Source organism: Melanerpes formicivorus, unplaced genomic scaffold, assembly GCF_026170545.1.
Source record: "Melanerpes formicivorus ecotype bairdi unplaced genomic scaffold, bMelFor1.0.p_v2 SCAF_23, whole genome shotgun sequence".
Lineage (NCBI taxonomy): Eukaryota > Metazoa > Chordata > Aves > Piciformes > Picidae > Melanerpes > Melanerpes formicivorus.
The window spans coordinates 10,668,858-10,688,068 of NW_027142375.1; the positions used below are offsets into that span (position 1 = coordinate 10,668,858).

Below are 19,211 nucleotides of genomic sequence, written 5' to 3' on the forward strand. Positions count from 1 at the left end.
AACATCTGACAGGGAAATGCATGCTCCTGAGCTCCTGAATGTACAAAACCTGTCCTTATTCCAGTTTCTAAAAGTAATTTCTACAAGGACCCAGCATACTTCACCCCCATTTCTTTGTCTTTGTTTTTATTCCTTTCTAAATAATAACAAAATAGATGGCTTCTGGTGACTACCTACAGTATTGTCATGGTAACTGGAGGTATATCTAATTGATTTGTGATACACCCTTTTGAAGGCTTAAAAAGAAAACTTTAAATGGGAAGAGTCCTGGAGTGACCAGCTCAGCAAAGAAGCCAATATGCACACTTGGGTTTGTTTCTCCTCTCAAAACCTTTAACATTTTATGTAGTTCTTTTTTTCTATGCAGTAGCAAAAACGTGAGCAGTATTTTTGTGTGTGTGGAAACCTGTCTAGAAGTGGAACAGGATGAGCTGAGCTCTGCTGTTCAGTGATTTGTGAGGGTGGGACAGGCTCGGGATGGGCAGTGGGTAGGTGTGCAAGGGCGCTCTCCTGGCTCCCAGAAGTGGGTCACACACATGACGACATGTATGGTAAAACAAAACACAAGAAAACCTGCGACGCAGGAGGTTCATTGCGCAGTACTCAAAGAAGTACGAAATTCGAGGTTTTCCCCCGAACAGCCTTTGTGCCGCTCAGCGCCATGGGCAAGAGCCAAAGCCTGCCAGGCGCAGTTGAAGGCCCGATCGCGGGGCCGTGCCCGGAGCAGGCGCCGGCGCCGCTGCGCCGCAGGGAGGGCGGGCGGGCAGGCAGGCAGGCTTGGCTCCCGCTGTCAGGCGGCCGCGGAGCGCAGCTGAACCATGGGGGGCCCGAAGGCCACTGCGCCGGGGCAGCAGCTCCGCGCTCTCTTCTATGTGCTGCCGCCCGGCGAGAGCTCCTTCCGCACGGTGGAGGAAGTGCCCGACTACGTGGAGAAGGTGAGTCCCATTCCCCGCCCCCGGCAGCATCCTTCGCCTTCCCCTCCGCCCACCCTGTCATCCAACGCCCCAGGTGGCCCAAGGAAACAATGTCCGCACCTGAAGTTGGGCTAAATATCTCATCTTTCTCCCACCGCTTTCACTCCTGGGCTCTCTGCCTGCAGGGCGTCAGCTGAGTATGGAACCGTGAGCTCTAATGTGTTTTATATAAGGCTCAGGTGCTGCTTCTGATAGCAGCAGTGAAACTGTTCAGACAAACACCTCGGATAGCTGAGGGTTGATGCTAACTTTGTTCAGTTTGTTACTGCTGCTGAACTGAACTGAGTAAACCAGCGAACATGATATTTGGGTTTGGCTATTATGGTTCTTAAAGCAAGCAAAGTAAGGCCTCCTTATGCCCTTAAGGTGAGTGTGACAAGTTCAGTCAAAGAAAGAAAAATAAAAATTTCTACTTAAAATAAAAAATGATTAAGAGAAATGAAAGCAAATATTTGTACTGGGACAGTGCTGTCTCCTAAAGCTCCAAGGGAAAAGTACAGAGGTCAGGGGTGAGAACTCCTTTGTCAGCAGGCAGCAGCATACCCCTCCCTCCACTCCTGCCCTGCTAGCTTCCATGAAAGTACCTTTGCTCCCTTCTGTCCACCTATTTCACATATCTTGCTACCTGGCTCCTGCTGAGCCTGCAAGTGATGAGAGCTTTCCAGAGAGACAGCAGATAAATGCTATTTTGCCTGTGTGAAAGTAAATTCAGCCCAACTTCACTGAAGATCCATGCTTTTGTTTGGGCCCTGGTAGCTCTGACTAGCTCCTCAGCTAGGTAAACCTTTGCTGTGCAGCAGCTGCTGTTGGGCTGCAGTGAGGGTGTTGTGGGTTGTGCAGAGCAGTGCAGCACCACCATCAGCTTTCTGGGGATTGTGGTGTGCAGCAGTACCTCTATGGATGACATCTGTCAGCAAATGTTGCCCTTTGGGATAGGGTAAGCAGACAGCTGCTGCAAACCCACCCTCTGTGTGCAGTATGTGGTCGATGCACTGCTTTCCTCAGAGGCATTTTGCAATTATGCTACACCAGCATGACAGAGGAAGACTGTCTAGAGTTTGACAGTTCTGCCTAGATTAGCTAGTCTCTCCCTCCAGCTCTATTTCCTATCTCAGGCACTTTTACTATTCCTATGTTCCCGAGTATCATTCACTTTTTGCCAGCAGCATTCTTTAACATCCCTGGGCTTTCATCTTCTATGCAGACCTGTGTGATATTCAGCTCAGATCTTGGCCAAACCTGGAATTTCTTTACTGAGCATACAACTGAGAAAGTTTGCTCTTAAAACTTTCTTGCATTACAAAAGTGCCTGTAGACTTCTGCTGTTGCAGAGCACCACTGTGATAAATTTGTAAGGAAATGTATATCTTGCAAAAAAAACCCCAAAAAACACTAAGGGTTTCCATTGTGGTTATACTTTAAGATAATTGCTGGCTTGGGGTTAGTTGCACTAGAATCCCCCCTTCAGTGCATTTGTTGCCATAAAGGAGATTTTGATGCTTGGTTAGCTGTGTGTGTAAAAGCCTTTTAGCAGTTTGACTATCTTCACTCTATGGCTCTTCTTCTGGCCATGTGTTTGTGGGCAGAAGGTGAATAGCTACAGTCCCTCTCCAGGTGCTTGTCACTTGATGTACTGGTCTGACAGCTTCTCTTGAACTGTTTAGGGAGCAATAGAAAGAGCAGCAGATCTGTTGGACTCAGCAGGGATACATTTGATCATGACTTGATGAGCCATTGAGGTGGGGCTTGGAGTGGTAACACCTTGAGTTGGTACAAATACAGAATTTGATGTCTGAGTGCGGCCCAACAGAGTAAAAGTTAATTCTAGTGCAGAGAAGCTTCTTTGAGCCAGAACAGGCTTTGCTGTTATATCTTGCAGCAAATGAAGCAGTAGATGAAGCAGCTCTGATTTTGAGAACAGAATAACTTAGTTTAAGTTGTCATGGCAGAGCTGTACGTGAAGGCCCTTAGTCACATTTCAATCACTATCTGATCAGCTACCAGTGACTAGTACCAAAACTCTGCAGCAGTGTCCAGGGAAATGTCACCCTTCCATCTAATCCCCAAAATTCTGGGAAAAGGCGTCCAGATCCTGGGCCATAATCATAGCATTTATTTTTATGTGAGCTTTAGTCATGTAGAATTTGAAACCCTTGGTTTTTCTTTCTAGAAGGAGACAAGAAAGCATAAGTCAAATTTCTTTCTTCAGGGTAGACTACCCCAAACTCTTAAAATGCTTACCTTGTTTTTTTCATGAGCCTCTGCTTTGCTATAGATACAAGACTGTTCTGCATGCTCTGTTTTTTGTATTCTCTCATCATCTAAAGGTGGACACATGTTACTTTTTGATTGCTGGATATAGTGTTCATGAAAAACAACTTCACCTTGCTCCTTTCTACATTCTGAAATTATCACTTGTGCTCAGTAAAGGCTTCCATGGTCAAATTCAGGAAAAGAGTATATAGTTCTTTCTGCTAAAAGCACCAGAATGAAAGGCTTAAATTTGATAATCACTGTTTTTCTTCTTTATTTATTCTGCTTTTGAGAGCCTGAGGATTAAATTCACATTTACACTCAATTCACATTTTAGGTTTTGCTTTTAAATAATGAGGCACAGAACCTTTGTATTTAGTTTTACATGAAAGCTGAGATTCTTATGGTGCAAGGATCTGGGACCTTAAGAAAACAGAAGCTGTTTCAAGACTTGAAATAACCCCATGAATATATGCTGAGTTTCAGCTTGGTATTAATATTATTTTTTTAACTGTCTAAAGCAGAAACTGATTTTAAATGATCCTTTGCATTCTGCAAGAGCTGGTGACTTATAAGGGAACCCCTCTTGCTGCATGCTCAGAGTGAGACTTTTAAGTTATGGGTCTGTTATTCAGGTAAACCACAAACTAATGCAAATCTCCATTAAGTATTTCTGGTGATGGGTGAAGAGAAAGAAATGGCCAAACCAAGAGAGTAAAACATTTGCAGACCAGAAGATAGCAGATGGATCCAGCTTCTGTCTCTGACCTGTGATGTCTGCTGTGGCTGTTTCTTAACTTTGTTGCCCTTTGTTGGTGGGGGCAACCCTTGAAAAATTTTGCAGAGCTGCTTACCCTCAATGGATCCCTTACATGTCTTCATGGTAGTTTTCACTTAAAGAAATAGAGAGAAGTAAGGGTTAAACTAGTGGGACTATTATCTCTCTCCTTTTCTTCCTGAATTATTTGCCTTATCCTTCTGCTAACATCTCATCCTTAGATTGTAAAGTGTTTGGGACAGGTTATGTCTTCCTTCTGTTTGTAGGGCATCTAACAGAGCACGATCCTGCTCCATGACAATAGCTGTTAGGTATTATGGTTACATAAATAATACATACTAATCTTGACATAATTGATGCCTTTGATCTGCTCCGGACAAAGCTGAATGTGGGAGAGAGGCAGTAATTTCTTAGATACTATGCCATAAATCTTTCCTTTTGCAAGCTCCTGGATGGGCAGGAGGTTAAGGCTGAACGTTTCTCTGTCCTCCTTGCTATGATACTCCCTATTTGTGAATCAAAAAGTGCCGTCAAATGCTTGGCTGTCTCACAGCTTCATGGTGGGCAGACAATATTTAGTGAAGTCAATGGATAAGAAGTTACATTACTGTGTATTAGTATAAAGTCAAGTATTTAAACCATTTTAGAGGTTGCTGGGTAAAGCAAAACATTATATAGATTACATACCTCGTGTATTTCCTATTCACTCTTGATTTCATAATTAAACATCCCACTTTTTCTGTCCTGAGCCTAGTCAATTTGCTGTGCAGCTTCTGCTGTTCTTAACTTTGAACTGCCTGTTCTCAGTGCTAGACTTGGCTCCTAATATTGTGGTCAAGTGTTTGTTAGCTGTTCTTAATAAAACACTTTTAATCTCTGTTCAAATGTACAGTTGCTTGCAACAGTTAAGAAAAGTATCTTAAAAGCCTTACCTGTTTGGAAATGAAGCAGCTAGAGCAACAGGAGTATTTTTATTTCCCTAGACAATTTCAATGATTTCAAATAGAAGGTTGGAAGGTTTGATTTTTGTTTCTTTTGTTATTATTGATTTCAAATATCCACATTTTCTTGGGTGTTATTTAGGCTTTATCCATTGGTCTTCCTTTGCTTTCAGAATTTTCTGCATGTTAGTTTGTATCCCAAACAGCCTATTAAAGAACAAGCTAGGCATCTAAATTAAAAAGTGCCACGTTGATACTGATATCTGTTCATCTGTTATTGTAACTTAACCCTGAGCTGCTGAAGTTTATGAACTTTCACATTTCCTAGATGCTATAAATCTTTTGCTGCTTGTATGGTTTGAATCATCCAATTCTTCAGCTAAGCAATCTGGTCTATATCCATCTTAGGCTCTTTAGTGTCCCAGCCTAGTAAGAATTCCCAGATCCTATCTCACTTGGCAACAAAAATGAGCACCCTTCAAAATGCAGTGGCATTCACAGCAGCAAGATGCTTCTTCCATTAAAATGTTGTACAGGCAGCAGCCTCTCTTCTACAGCAGCCCAGTTTGGATGGCTTCAGTCTGTGAATCGGTATGTATTTGTAGGCCTCTTGAAGGGGAAGACAGAAAATGAGTAACAGGGCAGATTTGGCTGTATGATGCCTTCCATAACAGTGCAGAATGTCTCACTGGTTGTGCTTTTCTCTTACCCTGAAAAATGTGGTAGGAATATTATGCCTTAATACTGCCAAGAAACAGTTGTCTGAAAGTCTCCAAGGTCACAAGTAAGTTTTCTGCAGAGTGAAGGAAACAGTTGAAGGAACATTCAGGTACACAGAAGTGAAATGGCTCCTTCTTGTTTTCCTTGCCACAGGCTTCCTAGATTTTGGTGGCAATGGCTGATATACAGTCACTGCCTCATTGCTTCCTCTACCCATGAAGTTCAGGGACTCCAATGTCAGTAAAAACGCATGTGCTCTACCAGTTGCTGTTGTTCAGTCCTGCTTTCTTGCCTGTGAAAGTTTGAGAACAGCTGCAGCAATCTTTCTCCACTGATGAAAAATGGTGGTGTCACAGTATTACCAATCCTACCAGTAGTCACAGCTGTACCTTTCTCTACTGGGTATGGATGTACCTTTTCAGCTTGCCAGCTGACGTGGTTTGCAAGATAAACAGCATGAACTGAATTCTAGACTGAGGCACTGCTGTGAATGAGAGATGTTTTGGTCTAGCTCATCGTTGTATTTCAGTTAGTACATTTCAAAAGGAAAAAGGGAACGTTGTATCATTGCTACTTGGTGTGGAAGCAGACCATGGTGTCTGACCTACATCAAAATGGGCTGCATAGTTACTGGGTTTTCTGGTGGAAATGCATACTGAGGAGCTGTTGCTCTCTGCAGCAAAAAGCATGGCAACAGAAAAGCAGAGTAGGAAGAAACTCACTTTACTACGTCTTTTAGATAATATTGTTGGATGTCAAGTTCAGTGGCTGAACACATTCAAAAAACACAAATCAAAAGCAGATTCGGTTTTACCTTGTGGTTAGAGGAGTCTGCAGATGTTGCTGCTCTCACTGATTTACTTGAATCTGAAAAATATGAGTTTGGAAAGACTTTTGTGTTTTGATGCCATTTAACAATTTGTGGAGAAGATACAAAAGAAAAGAATATTGGAGGAGGTGAGTGCACTGGTTTTATGCTGGTGTTGTGGATTAAATGGCATTCTTCATTGTTCTGATTCATAGGGTTCATGTGGAGCTTTATCACAGTAGTAGGTAGTAAGATGCCAACCAACTTGAGAAGTATGTGGCTGCATAAACCAGTCTTAGGAAAGGTACATCTAATTCTGTTTGTGTTGTGACATCTCTTCAAACTATTTTTCAGAGTATTCCATTCTTCATTGTTTTTATTGTGCTGGAGTTTGCTGTCAGCTGGGTTCAGAAGCGTAAGCTGTCAGGTCGGATCAATGATGGCATAAGTTCTCTTTCTTTGGGTCTCCTGTCTCGACTGCCAGAGTAAGTATACATATTATAATGGCTTAAAATTGTTTTTCAAACACACAGTAAGGAAGAAAAGGGAATTATGTGTTGAAGTTGTTATTGCTAATCTAAAATGATTAATCAAGGTCTGTGTTAGATATCTGGATCTCACTGTCATAGAATCATGGAATGATTTGGGTTGAAAGGCACCTTAAAGGTCCTCTGTTCCCGGCCCTCCTGTTATGGACATCAACACTTCCTACTAGACCAGGTTGCTCAAGGCCCCATCCAACCTGGCTTTGTACACTACTAGACTTGGAGACTCCACAACTTCTCTGGACAACCTGTTCCAGTGCCTCACCATCCTCAGGGTGAGGAATTTCTTCCTAATGTGTAATTTAAATCTAGCTTCTTGTAGTTTAAAACCATTACCCCTCATCCTGTCACTACATGCCTTTGTAAAAAGTCCCTCTTCAGCTGTTCTGTAGCTCCCTTTTAAATGCTACAAGGCTGTAATGAGATCTGCTTGGAGCCTTCTTTTCTCTGGAGTGAGCAACCTTGCTAAAATGAAGTTTCATAAAGAGTGTAAATGTCTTTCTAATCTGCAGTGCTAAATATGATACTTGAAGGATATTTTCCAGTTCCAATTATATTAATCTATATTTGATCTTGGCTGTCACCTTTTGCTGATTCTGGGTCTTGGCTGACTTGACCATATCCTATGTTAGGCTGTATGTTAAAATCTGAGTTTTTTTTCCTTAAACTTCAGAAAGAGGAAAGCAAAACAAAACCAACAAAGTCCATTCTCTTCATTAGCTTTTAAAAATCAGATGGATGGATCTGCGAATACGCATGTGATCCAAAGTTCATTCATCTGTCATACTGTTGTGTTTGACTGCAGTGGACTTCAGTGACTGAGAGAACTGTTACAAATGTGATCATCTAATCTGCTCTCTAATTTGGAGGCCATAAAATTTAAGTGAATTAGTTGATGGTGACCAGAGTTGTGTTTTAAAGATATATCCACTGTGAATTGCTAAGTATAGTATTCAGTAACAGCAAATCCAGTAAATTCCTTATGTAAATTGTTCAGGAGCTCTAATTACTTCTGAGGAGTATCATGTTTTATGTCTGCCTGTGCATGATAAGAGCTTCCATCCAGATGAGAGATTTTATTACCTCTTTTCTGATCAAATGGGATTACATTTCTATTCCCCATGTATGTATTTACGGATTACCACCAAACTGCACGTAATCTTTTCATGACACACAGAAAAGTTTTTATTGTTTGAATTTGACTAGATGCTGTGTGTTCAAGTCTCTCAGTTATTCCCACAGTCCTTTTTCTGAATCCTCTGCAGTTTTTCAGCCCTTCCTAGTGTTGATGTCTCAAGTGCACTGCATATTTCAGAAAATACTACATCAGTGCCAAATAATGAAGTCATTTGTTCTCTGCTTGTTGTTCCTCCCTTTATATATCCCAGGTCCTCTGAGCTATCCTTCATCCCCAAGTATTTTTTTAGATTCTGTGGTTCACATTCCTCATTCATAAGCAATATATCCTTATATTTGGCCACACAGAAATACATGGATTGCACATTTCACAGAATCACCAAGGTTGGATGAGACCTCAAAGATCATCGAGTCCAACCTGTCACCACAGACCTCATGACTAAACCATGGCACCAAGTGCCATGTCCAATCCCCTCTTGAACATCTCCAGGGATGGTGACTTCACCACGTTTGGTTGTCCCAAAATAGTTTGGATCCACAAAATGTTCTTTGTTACTTCAAGATCCCTGAGTTTTGTCATTGCAATTTTTACTAGGTATCTTCTCTTTCAATCCCAGTTATTGATACAATACATTGGAAGAATACAGCAGCAAAATAATTGTCCCTTTTCATGCATGGCACCCATTTCATAGAATCATAGAATTGTTAGGGTTGGAAGGGACCTCAAGGATCATCTAGTTCCAACCCCCCAGCCTGAGCAGGGACACTTCACACTAGAACAAGTTGCCCAGAGCCACATCCATCCTGGCCTTAAAAACCTCCAGGGATGGTGCTTCTACCATCTCTCTGGGCAACCTGTTCCAGTGTCTCACCACCCTCAGAGTGAAGAATTTCTTCCTAACACCCAATCTGAATCTATACATTTCTAGTTTTGTTCCATTCCTCCTAGTCCTATCAGTACCTGGCACCAGCTTTCTTTTAGGCCCCCTTAAGATACTGGAAGGCCACAATTAAGGTTCTGTTGGAGCCTTCTCTTCTCCAAACTGGATGGCCCAAACTCTTTCAGTCTGTCCTCATAGAAGAGGTGCTGCAGCCCTCTGATCATCCTTGTGACCCTTCTCTGGACATGTTCCAAAGTGTCCATATCTTTCTTGTAATAGGGGCTCCAGAACTGGATGCAGTACTCCAGGTGGGGTCCCACCAGAGCTGAGTAGAGGGGGAGGATCACCTCCCTTGACCTGCTGACTATGCCTCTCGTGATGTAGCCCAGCATGTGACTGACTTTCTGGGCTGTAAGTGCATCTGCTCAATTGTGTGACTCACCCACTTTGGCTATTGAACATTTGACATTTACTTGATTATTTAGTTTTTAGAAACAGCTTTCTAATCAAGAAAGGGTCTGTGTCTGTGCCTCAGGTGCAAAGACAACTTCTGATGGATTGTTAGCTATTGGTAGTAAATATCATGGATGAAGAATTTTAATGAGTTTGGTAGCTAAATAATATCACTTAGAGACATTCTTTCAAACTATATTTCTGCAAATAAGAGAGATGAGCTTTCAGCATGAGAAATGCTCAAAGTAATCTCTAAGTTATTAGAGTTTTTTTAAAGCTATTTTTGCAGCTAGTGTATAACCTATATTCTAACTATTTTGCTTTTAATGTGACTTGCAAATACGTTCTTGAAGGAGAAACATTCAATTTTCAATTGTATTTTAGCTGTAATAAATTGCATTTTTATCCACACATTAGACTTGTGTGCGGTGATGCACTACTGTGAGAAAAACTCATTCTAGTTGGCATGCAGTTAGTATTGAGACAGTTCAAATGCCACTTCTTCAACACAATTTTTCTAGGCAGTCATACATTTCACAGGCTTGCCATGCTAAATACTATTAAAACCTGACATTCAGGACTGGTTGAGTTTCAGCAAATGGACTGAGATACTTATAAAGTAAGTTTCAATGGTTTGTTGAGGCCTTTTGCTCTAAGAATGCTGAGATGTTTCAGATGCACTGATTTCTGGAAGAGATACTTGCTAAGGAAACTAGCGTTGCGTGTGGAGCGCAGCTTTGCAAGGTGCTGAGTGCTTTTATTGTTTTGGCACTCTGCTTTGCTGCAGAATTTGGTTTGTGGGCTTTGCAGTTTTCTTTCAGATAAGAATTCTTTTGCAAGGTTGTTTCAACAGAGTGAACCAAATAATCTTTAAGGACACTAACTTTACAGCATCAGGTAAATCTGCAGGTTAGGTACAGTCCTCCATTGCTACACCAGTGTGGTGGAAACAGAGGAGCCTCCTTGGCAGTTCTTCCCCAAAGAGAGTTCTGTAAAGCTTTTAACCTGGCAAAATGTGAAAGACAGGCAAAATACAAACTTCCTGTTATTTATTTGCATGTTACTATTACAGTTCTAATGGTGGCTGCTTAGTGTAACACCTCTTTTGTAAATAAGAAGAGTTGTGAAAAATAGACTGAGTGAAAAGGCTTGAACTCAAAAAAAAAAGAAGAACAGTTTACCCTTCTGTCTTCTGCTTCTATGGTGTGAAAGAATTGGGTCAGGAAAAAAAAAAAAACCAGAGGGGGAAGCACATACAAGATCTGTTGCAGAGACTTTCCCTTCAGGCTTTCCCTTTTAGGCAGAAAAAAGGTAGGGAAAGTTGACAGAAACTGCTAAAACAATATTTCAGCAGAACCCACAGCATCAGGGGAAATAGTAGTGCAAATCATTAACAGCTGAAGGTTAGATTAACACACCATTGATTGTATCCTCTCCCAGGGACTAATTTTCATTTTCTCAACTAGCAGCAATGGTTTGCCACTTCCTTTAAAAAAATCTGTGGTTGAATCTAAAATGGTGGGCTCCAGTCTGTTAGAATGAAGCTTCAGCTGCATCATTGCAAAGAGGTCTTTACATTTAATGAAAAAATGAGGAGTCCCAGACCATATTCAGCCTCTAAGTATGTTTTTCCATTTCATAGTCTGTATAACAGAAGCATTGTATGTCTTGAGGGAAAACAGTATTTATTCACTGTTTCTTACTTCATTGTTGGAGAAGATGCAAATCATAAATTGTTGATATTCTTCTGCCAAGTATTAAAAATGTAGGTGCAGGAGGAAAAGTCTAATCAGACAAGGCAATGCATTCTGGTTTTATGCTTATTAGACTCAACAGCCTGTAGTAAGCTGAATTGCTTTGTCTATACATATTGTGTCTTGCAAACTACCCCATACATTTTAACAATATAACTTTCACTGCCTTAATGTATGCTGTGCATTCCTCTGCATGTATGAATACTAAATGCTATATTCAATGAAAATCTGGGGGAAGGGGAGAAACTTATGTTGCTAAGCTGGCTCTCCCAGCATCTTGAATGTTGTTGTTTAAAAATTTTCTAAGAACTTTTATTCTAAATAAATAAATAAATGGCTTTCTAACTAACCACTGCCAGGAGACTTGAAATGCTGCTTTAAAAATATTCTCCCAAGAGAAAGTTTATTTTGGGTATAAATATCCTCTCTACAAGTATGTGCATTATTTCATATTGGCCCATTTCTTCTTTTAAAGCAGCAGAACATAAATCAAATCAAGAAGTGTTTGGGGGATAACTGAGGTAGGTACATTTTCAAACTAGCTGGGAAAGTCTCCATTCTTTATGGTCATGCTCAGCTGCCATTCTTTAGTGTTCAACTCTGCAACACAGTGATACAGTGTGTGAGTGTATATCCACATAGCTGATATATATATATCTATCTCAGAGTTTTGTCAGTCAAGTCCACACTCAATTCCTCAATTTCTAAAGAGAACATTACAAATTATATACATTATTTACTTTGTTTTTTGAAAGAGAGTTCTCTGAAGAGTTGTCAAATATCAGGAAGGAATGAGAAAATGCTGTTTTATTAGTTCATGCTGTTGTGCATCTTAAGATACCTGCACATCATCAGTGATTTCATCAAAGGAGTACAAATCCTGTTTCTGCTGGAGACAATTCACAGTTTTATATGTTGTCTAAATTTTAGGCAGTTTCAGGTACATTTCAGACTATCATTACTAAAATATGAAGCACTTGTGACTTATACTTCTGTTTGCTCATTCCTGCCTCTGCACCTTCTCACCTTTGCCAGCACTGGTGTTTGTGTTGCCCTGTGGTGAAGTGGCTCAGGAAACAGGTCCACCAACCCACCTCTGTGAGTTCTTACTGTGACTGTGCAAAATTTTGTGACAGCCTAAGAAATGGGCTTGGAAAAAATTCAGGTTTTCAGGACAAGAAATACTCAATTCTTTCATAGTATTAATGATTAACCTTCTTTAAAACGTGGGTGGAATTACAATCTGAAGCTGTAATTGCCAGGTCGTAATAGCAGCAATATGCAGAGCTGATTAGAATACACTTGGTTCAAACTGATGCAAGCAGTTCACAGCCCTGTGGAGCTGGCAGTGTCCTGACAACACAAATACTTGCCTGCATGGATTTACCAATTTTAAGTATGTCCTGGTTTCTGAAAGCTTCTACTAGATACTTCATGTATGACTATACAAAATCATAATCACAAATTGGCGATTCCACCTCTTAGAAGAGAATTTGATACATGTGGGTTTTCATAAATTTTATTTTCACTACAAGACTTATTAGGTACTTTTTTCTTCACATCTGCTTGACTAAGGCTTTGGACAGATGTTTATTTAGAGCATGGTCAGATGTGTTGCTTCTGATACAGCTGCCCCTTCAGATCTGCCAACATAACAGCACATTTAATTGCTTCCTAACCTGGTCCTGACAAAGTGATCCAGCTAAAAGCAGAAACAAGAGCCCCCCAAGAACTATAAAAGAGGTGTTTAAGCTCAGCTGCATTCAGTTTGACAGAGCCAGGTCAGGGAGCAGCTATGCACACAATTATGCTGGCAGTCTGAGGGCTGGTAACCACCATGCTTAGGCAGTGATGAGCAGATGGGCCCAAACTGGAGCAGTAATCACTTAACCTGGTTAAATAGCAAGTAAAGCTGCTGTACCATGCTGTGCCTCAAACCAACCTAACCTGTGGCAATTGCACTTGTGTCCTTCCTGTACTCATTTACGTAGTCCTCTTTCTCTCTTGTGTTGGTTCAGGAGGTCATCAGATCCCATGTGCAGTTAGCTCACTGTGGGAGCAAACAGGTATTTGCTTAAGGCAGAGGGACAGGCAAGCAAGTGGAAATGGGCCAGCCAAGAGCTGTCAGGCTTGAGGTCCAGGCTCTACTGAACTTGAAGTCACAATTATTCCTGCTGCAGCTATCTATGGTAATTTAAGACACTACCTGTCAATAGATGTTCCCAAAAAATAGGGTTGTAATAGATAACAAACCTGAAGAGACAGCATCTACTCATCTCCTCATTCCTCTCACACCTGCAAGAGAGCCCTCCTGGCTGCACTGTCCCACATATACCACTGATTTTTCCCATGTCTTGCCACAGGTCACAGCCATCACAGCTCTGTTAGAAGAACATGTTTTGAAACAACTCATGGTGGGTGAAACAGAGTAGGTTAAACAGTTTCAATATGGGGGTAGTGTTGTGCATCAGGAGCTGGCAGCGTTTTCAGCAGGCAAATGTAACTCTGAAAAAGGATTTTCTACATCAGTCCACTTGAGCTTATGGCAGTAACTGTCTACATAAACAGTCTTTCTTTGGTCCAATAGATTTTTTTTTTTGCAGGGTTTGTCATTGATGAATTTAGTGTAACTATATCAGCAAAACTTAGGGTAATCAACTCATGTGAAAGGTAATATCTTCTCACTGCATCAGTTTAACACAATTTTAAAAGTTTAGTGCAAATCATGCTGTGTTCTCAAGCAAATCCAAATTCAGCTGTGCCCAGTAAAGATACAAATGCTTCCTGCCCGGTGTCAGGTGCTCTTCACTACCTCCCCAGTCTTGTGTTACTGTCTCTGCTTCTCTCAGTTGTGAGACATTTCCAGGCATATCAGAAACTTACCTCCAGCAGTTTGAACTGCAGAAGTTTGTTTGCTTGGTTCACTTGTTTGAAGCAGGCTGGAGAGGACCCATGTGGGCAGAGCTCAGAGCACCAAAGAGCAGCTCTAGGCAGCCTGGCATGCATGGAGTGCTCCTTATTGGTGATGACGAAGGAAATCTCCAAGGTTAACATTCTGGAGTTGCTAATGTAATGACTAAACATTAAAAAGAAGGATTTGGGAGATGGGCTAGGGAGTGTTGGGATGTTCTCAAACTGAGTGAAACCACTGGTAGTTCCTACCTACCATAATGTTCTAGAGTTTGCTGGATTTCACACAAGCCTGTCAAAGGGGTTGTAACCTCTTACACAGATGCAGCTGTTTGCAGAATGAATGTTTGTCTACATCCATAGTATTTATTAATTGCCTTTTTCTGTAGAGTGAGGCCAGTAAAGGCTCGGTGATCGCTTGTTTGTGAATCTCAGAGCCCAGCTTTGCACCTGCCCTGTCTTTAGAAACAAAGACAAGCTGTCAGTGTTTGCTCTCAAATATACTTGTTCTCTTCTGTGAAAGTGCAAACCGTGAACTGAGTTTACCCTCACTGGAAATATGTTAGTAATTAAGTTCAGTAGTCTCTGTAGCTCACAAAGTACACCCATTTCTAAACCCCACGAAATGATGTGTAGCTCTTTATTCCACCTTTCTCTGTTTTTCTGTAAGATACATTGTGTCAGTTAGCATGCATTTTGGAAACAGAACTTAGGAACGGCTTCTGTGTAGAGAGCCCTTCTGACTGAAGCACTGCTCTGATAAAAGATGCATTAAACTTGAATCAAGATTCCACTAGATGGAGCACAGGGGTAGCATTTTTAGAGCTGGCCAACCTAGTTTCCTTGGTCAACACCTAGAAGTTATGGAAATTGGGGGAACATGTCTCAGATTCTGTCAATCAGTGTAACAGATCTGAAAAGAAAGGTCTTTCAGCATTGTGTATGTCATGGACAAAGCCAAAGTAGAATTTTAAAACACCAGAAAGAGGGCCAAAGCAGTTCAATAAATGTTCTCATGCAAATGTTTCCCCTCGTTTAATCGCTTGATGTGCTATGATATCTCACTGAAGTTATTTCATCATATTTTAAAGGCCATAGGAAAGATCATCTGTTGCCAATTCTGTTTTAGACAAATTCAGTTGAATAGAATTCTCTTCCCTTATTTCTTCTGTTTATATATGACCTTGGAGAGTATAATAGGCTCATTTCCTAATTGAACCTAAGCCGTAGTGTGAATTTGCTGACTTCAGTGGAACAACCAAGTAGGAGAGATCTGATTGTGATCTTCTATTGGGGGAAAAAAAATACTATGCAATGTTTGTATTACACTTTTATGATACTGTTTATACAAATATTGACATGTCAGGTTTGTTGCCTTGCAGAAGATGATGCTCTAGAATCTCTTGGTGTTGTGTGTCCTGAATTCACTGAAACGGAATTTACTGCCTAGTGTGCTGAGCCATTAGGGTTAAAATAAATAGCAAGAAGAGGGAGTTACAATGACAGAAGCTCAGCTGAACTAGTCTTGAAGCTAGGATTTGCAATCTTTCAACTAAAATTCACCAGAAAGCCTTGCATGAACTCAGGACAAAATGTATTACCACTATGGATTATATCACTAAAGGCAGTAGAACTTCTTCTGAAAATATTTAAGTTGTGCTGAATTTTTAATTGGTTGCTTATTTATGTATGAAAGAGTAAAGATGAGCAACAAGTGGCTTGAAATATATAGACAGGACTTGATCTTAATAAAAAATTGTATCACTGGCTTTTATTCTTTTCCTTCCAAAACCTGTTGTTTCATGTTGTATTCCACTCACAACTGAAAATTAATATTAGTGTCTTAAAGGATAAAAAGTATCACAGTATCACTAAGGTTGGAAGATACCTCAAAGATCATCGAGTCCAACCTGTCACCGCAGACATCATGACTAAACCATGGCACCAAGTGCCACATCCAATCCCCTCTTGAACACCTCCAGGGATGGTGACTCCACCACCTCCCTGGGCAGCCCATTCCAATGATGAATGACTCTCTCAGTGAAGAACTTTCTCCTCACCTCGAGCCTAAACTTCCCCTGGTGCAGCTTGAGACTGTGTCCCCTTGTTCTGGTGCTGGTTGCCTGGGAGAAGAGACCAACCCCTTCTTGGCTACAACCACCTTTCATGTAGTTGTAGAGAGCAATGAGGTCTCCCCTGAGCCTCCTCTTCTCCAGGCTAAACAATCCCAGCTCCCTCAGCTTCTCCTCACAGGGCTTGTGCTCAAGCCCTCTCCCCAGCCTTGTTGCCCTTCTCTGAACATGTTCAAGTGTCTCGATGTCCTTCTTAAACTGAGGGGCCAGAGAAGCAGGTTTGGTGAAGAAAAGGCCAGTTCTATGAGACAAACTGTTATGCAATACTGAGTACAATATAGATAGCAGGGATACTAAACTTGTCTCTACTTTACCTCATTTGGTAGTTTTTCTGGTTGTTTTTTTGTTTGTTTGCTTGTGTGTGGCTTTATTTTCCCTCCTTGAGGAAAACTGGGGGTTTGCACTGGCTAAAAGGCTAAAGAAAGAAGTTGTACTGAGGAAGAGGCTTTGATTCAGCTTTTGTGTCTGGTGGGAACATTTTCTCAAAATGTAGGTGCTATTTCCTGTAATCAAGGGCTTTCCAGAGCCTGATAATCATTTCCCAGCTGTATCATTTTGGTGAATTATTTTTTAGCCTTGGGTTATTTCTTGACTGGTTTTGCATATTAGGAATGGGAGAGGATCGTATTCATCTTGATGATAGAAAACAGGGAATAGAACTCCCACAGCTCCCTCTTCCTTTCCCTCCACCTTGTGGAAAGTTTGGCTTTGTGCTAAAGCATGAAAAAAGCCTTGACTGCAGTATGTCAGGCATATTTCAGCTCCATTTGTGTCAACCCTAATAAGTCAGCTGACAAGGTAATAAATTGGGTGTCTGTTCAAGACCTGGCACCTGTACAGGAAATAAAAAGGGATTTCAGTTGCAGGAGTTTTGCTTTGTTTTGCAAATGGACCTTTTCTCAAAGCTCCTCTACCTCCTCTCCCCTTCACTGAAATCATGCTATCAAAATGTTTATTTCAATTGTGACTGAAGCCAGTTTTTCATCTGGGGAAAAAAAAAAACCCAAAGCTCTATAAGTATCCCTGGAAATGGAAATCCTTATGCTTTCCACTGAAACAAAGGCTTACAGAGCATTTAATTATTCATGTATCCTGCTGTTACATATATGATCTGAATAGCTTTGTTGTTGAGGAGAAACTGCCTTTGCTCAACATTTTGAAGCTTTACATTCATGTTTGAATCATGCTAGAAAAGTTGAATTTATTTTAACCCAGGGAATCTGGATTAGTAATATCTCACTATTTTTAATGATAATATAACCTTCTGACCAGGGTGTCTTATCGTGTTTTGCTCTCTGTGTCTGACCTCTAAGGATGCAACTCTGTTAGACCCCTTGAGAACCAAGTGTTTGTAAGTCCAGCTGTAGAGCTGTGCTTTTAGCTCAGGGGCCCCAGGTCACTTCCCAGTGTGACGTGAGGTAGCTATTGCAATAGTAGTGAGAGCTGAGGCAGTTTCCTTAGGGTCTTTGCTTTTGATACACGGATCATCCTTCATGCTCAGGAGACAACTACTGTCTCTAGCTCTTTTCCCTTTTGGTAACTCTCCTGGGCACTGTGGAAGAAAGTTTCCTAGAACTTTGGTTTCAGGTTCTAAAGCTGATCTGTAAGTCAAAGGAAACAAAATGGGACTTTGCATTCTTTGAACCAGGCAGCTGCCTTTTCTTCCAATTGATTTTCCTCCACCTTTTCCCTCCTCCATTATCCCATAGGGATCTACCATAAGTAGATCTTCAGTTCCACATGGAGAGTTCATCTCCCAAAATTTCCTTCTTGGACTTTTTTTAAATTGCAAGATGTGATAATCTGACCCAGTGGAAAGAGAAGGGGGAGATGGCTTTTTTAAAAAAGCAAATGTTATCACCTTTGACTAAAGCCTGTAGGAACTCCAGAAGCAAGGAGATGAGAACTCTCTCTCAAAGTCAAAACAGTTGCCTAAGTGCACACTTTGCACATAATGAGAAAATTATCAGTGGAAATGTTCACAATCCAAGAAGATAAATTTATGCTATGTACATGATAAAGTTTTTCTGTTTGGTCCAGGGTTTATCATTCTTTATGCAGAGGATTGGACTGGATGACAAAAGCCTTACCTATCTGTTTCTGTCGTATTTATGGTTAAAACTTAACATTTAAATGCAAAGTTCTCTACTGTATTTTTGAGAAATGCAAACGGAACTTGAAGGAGGAAAAAAAGGGACAGTATAAACCTTTAGAACTCCAAGTGAACTTTCAGAATTGTAACTGAATGCAAGCTCTGGACTTTCCTATCTATCACACTGTAAATTAAAAGGGGAAAAAAAAATACTTAGCTAAGCAAGTCCTCTTTCTCCAGCATTGCGTAGTGATATGATGGATTGCTCTAAATTAATTATAGTAATCAGCTAGTGTTATGTGCTGTAGAGCTGTGATTCAAGCATGAAGAAAAGAATGTACAGCCAGTTATATATATATAAAATGAGTTGCAGGGATGGCTCAAATTTTACACCTTGGGCTCAGCCTGTGGAAAAGAAAAGGCATTATACGTTAATAAAAGTGAAAGAATAAAGTAAGAAAACAGTGCCTAATAATAACTGATACTCCATGTTGGAAGAGGTGTTTTAAATTTCCTGGTCATTGAAAAGATGTTAAGAAATGGCCATTTCGTTGTGATTGAATAATATCAGCTCCCTTCTGACCTGTTGTGAAAGGGACTGAGAATTTATACTGAACTTTACAGATGCCTCATGAGGTGAATTGCAAAAATCTGGTTGGGCACACACAATCTTCTTTTAAAACAGTTATAGAACACAGCTCTTATGAAAATTAAACATGTTCCAGGTGTGTATGGTACAACTTCTGGGCATAGCTGAGATGTTTTTGAAGTGGCAGATACACCTGTCATTGCTAGTTGAGAGAAATTCTTCATCTGCCAGCTGCTGAAATGAA

At 40.8% G+C, this 19,211-nt stretch overlaps 1 protein-coding gene across 2 annotated transcripts in view; it reads left to right on the forward strand.

The window, feature by feature from the left end:
- The first annotated feature begins 789 nt into the window (after window positions 1-789).
- Window positions 790-19,211, forward strand: part of AGMO (alkylglycerol monooxygenase) — a 195,093-nt gene continuing 176,671 nt past the window's right edge. For both annotated transcript variants that reach the window (XM_068152499.1, XM_068152500.1), the window contains exons 1-2: window positions 790-935; window positions 6,829-6,959. In XM_068152499.1, coding sequence (XP_068008600.1) covers window positions 819-935; window positions 6,829-6,959 — 248 coding nt within the window. In that variant the 5' untranslated portion in view covers window positions 790-818. The remainder of the gene's footprint in view (window positions 936-6,828; window positions 6,960-19,211) is intronic.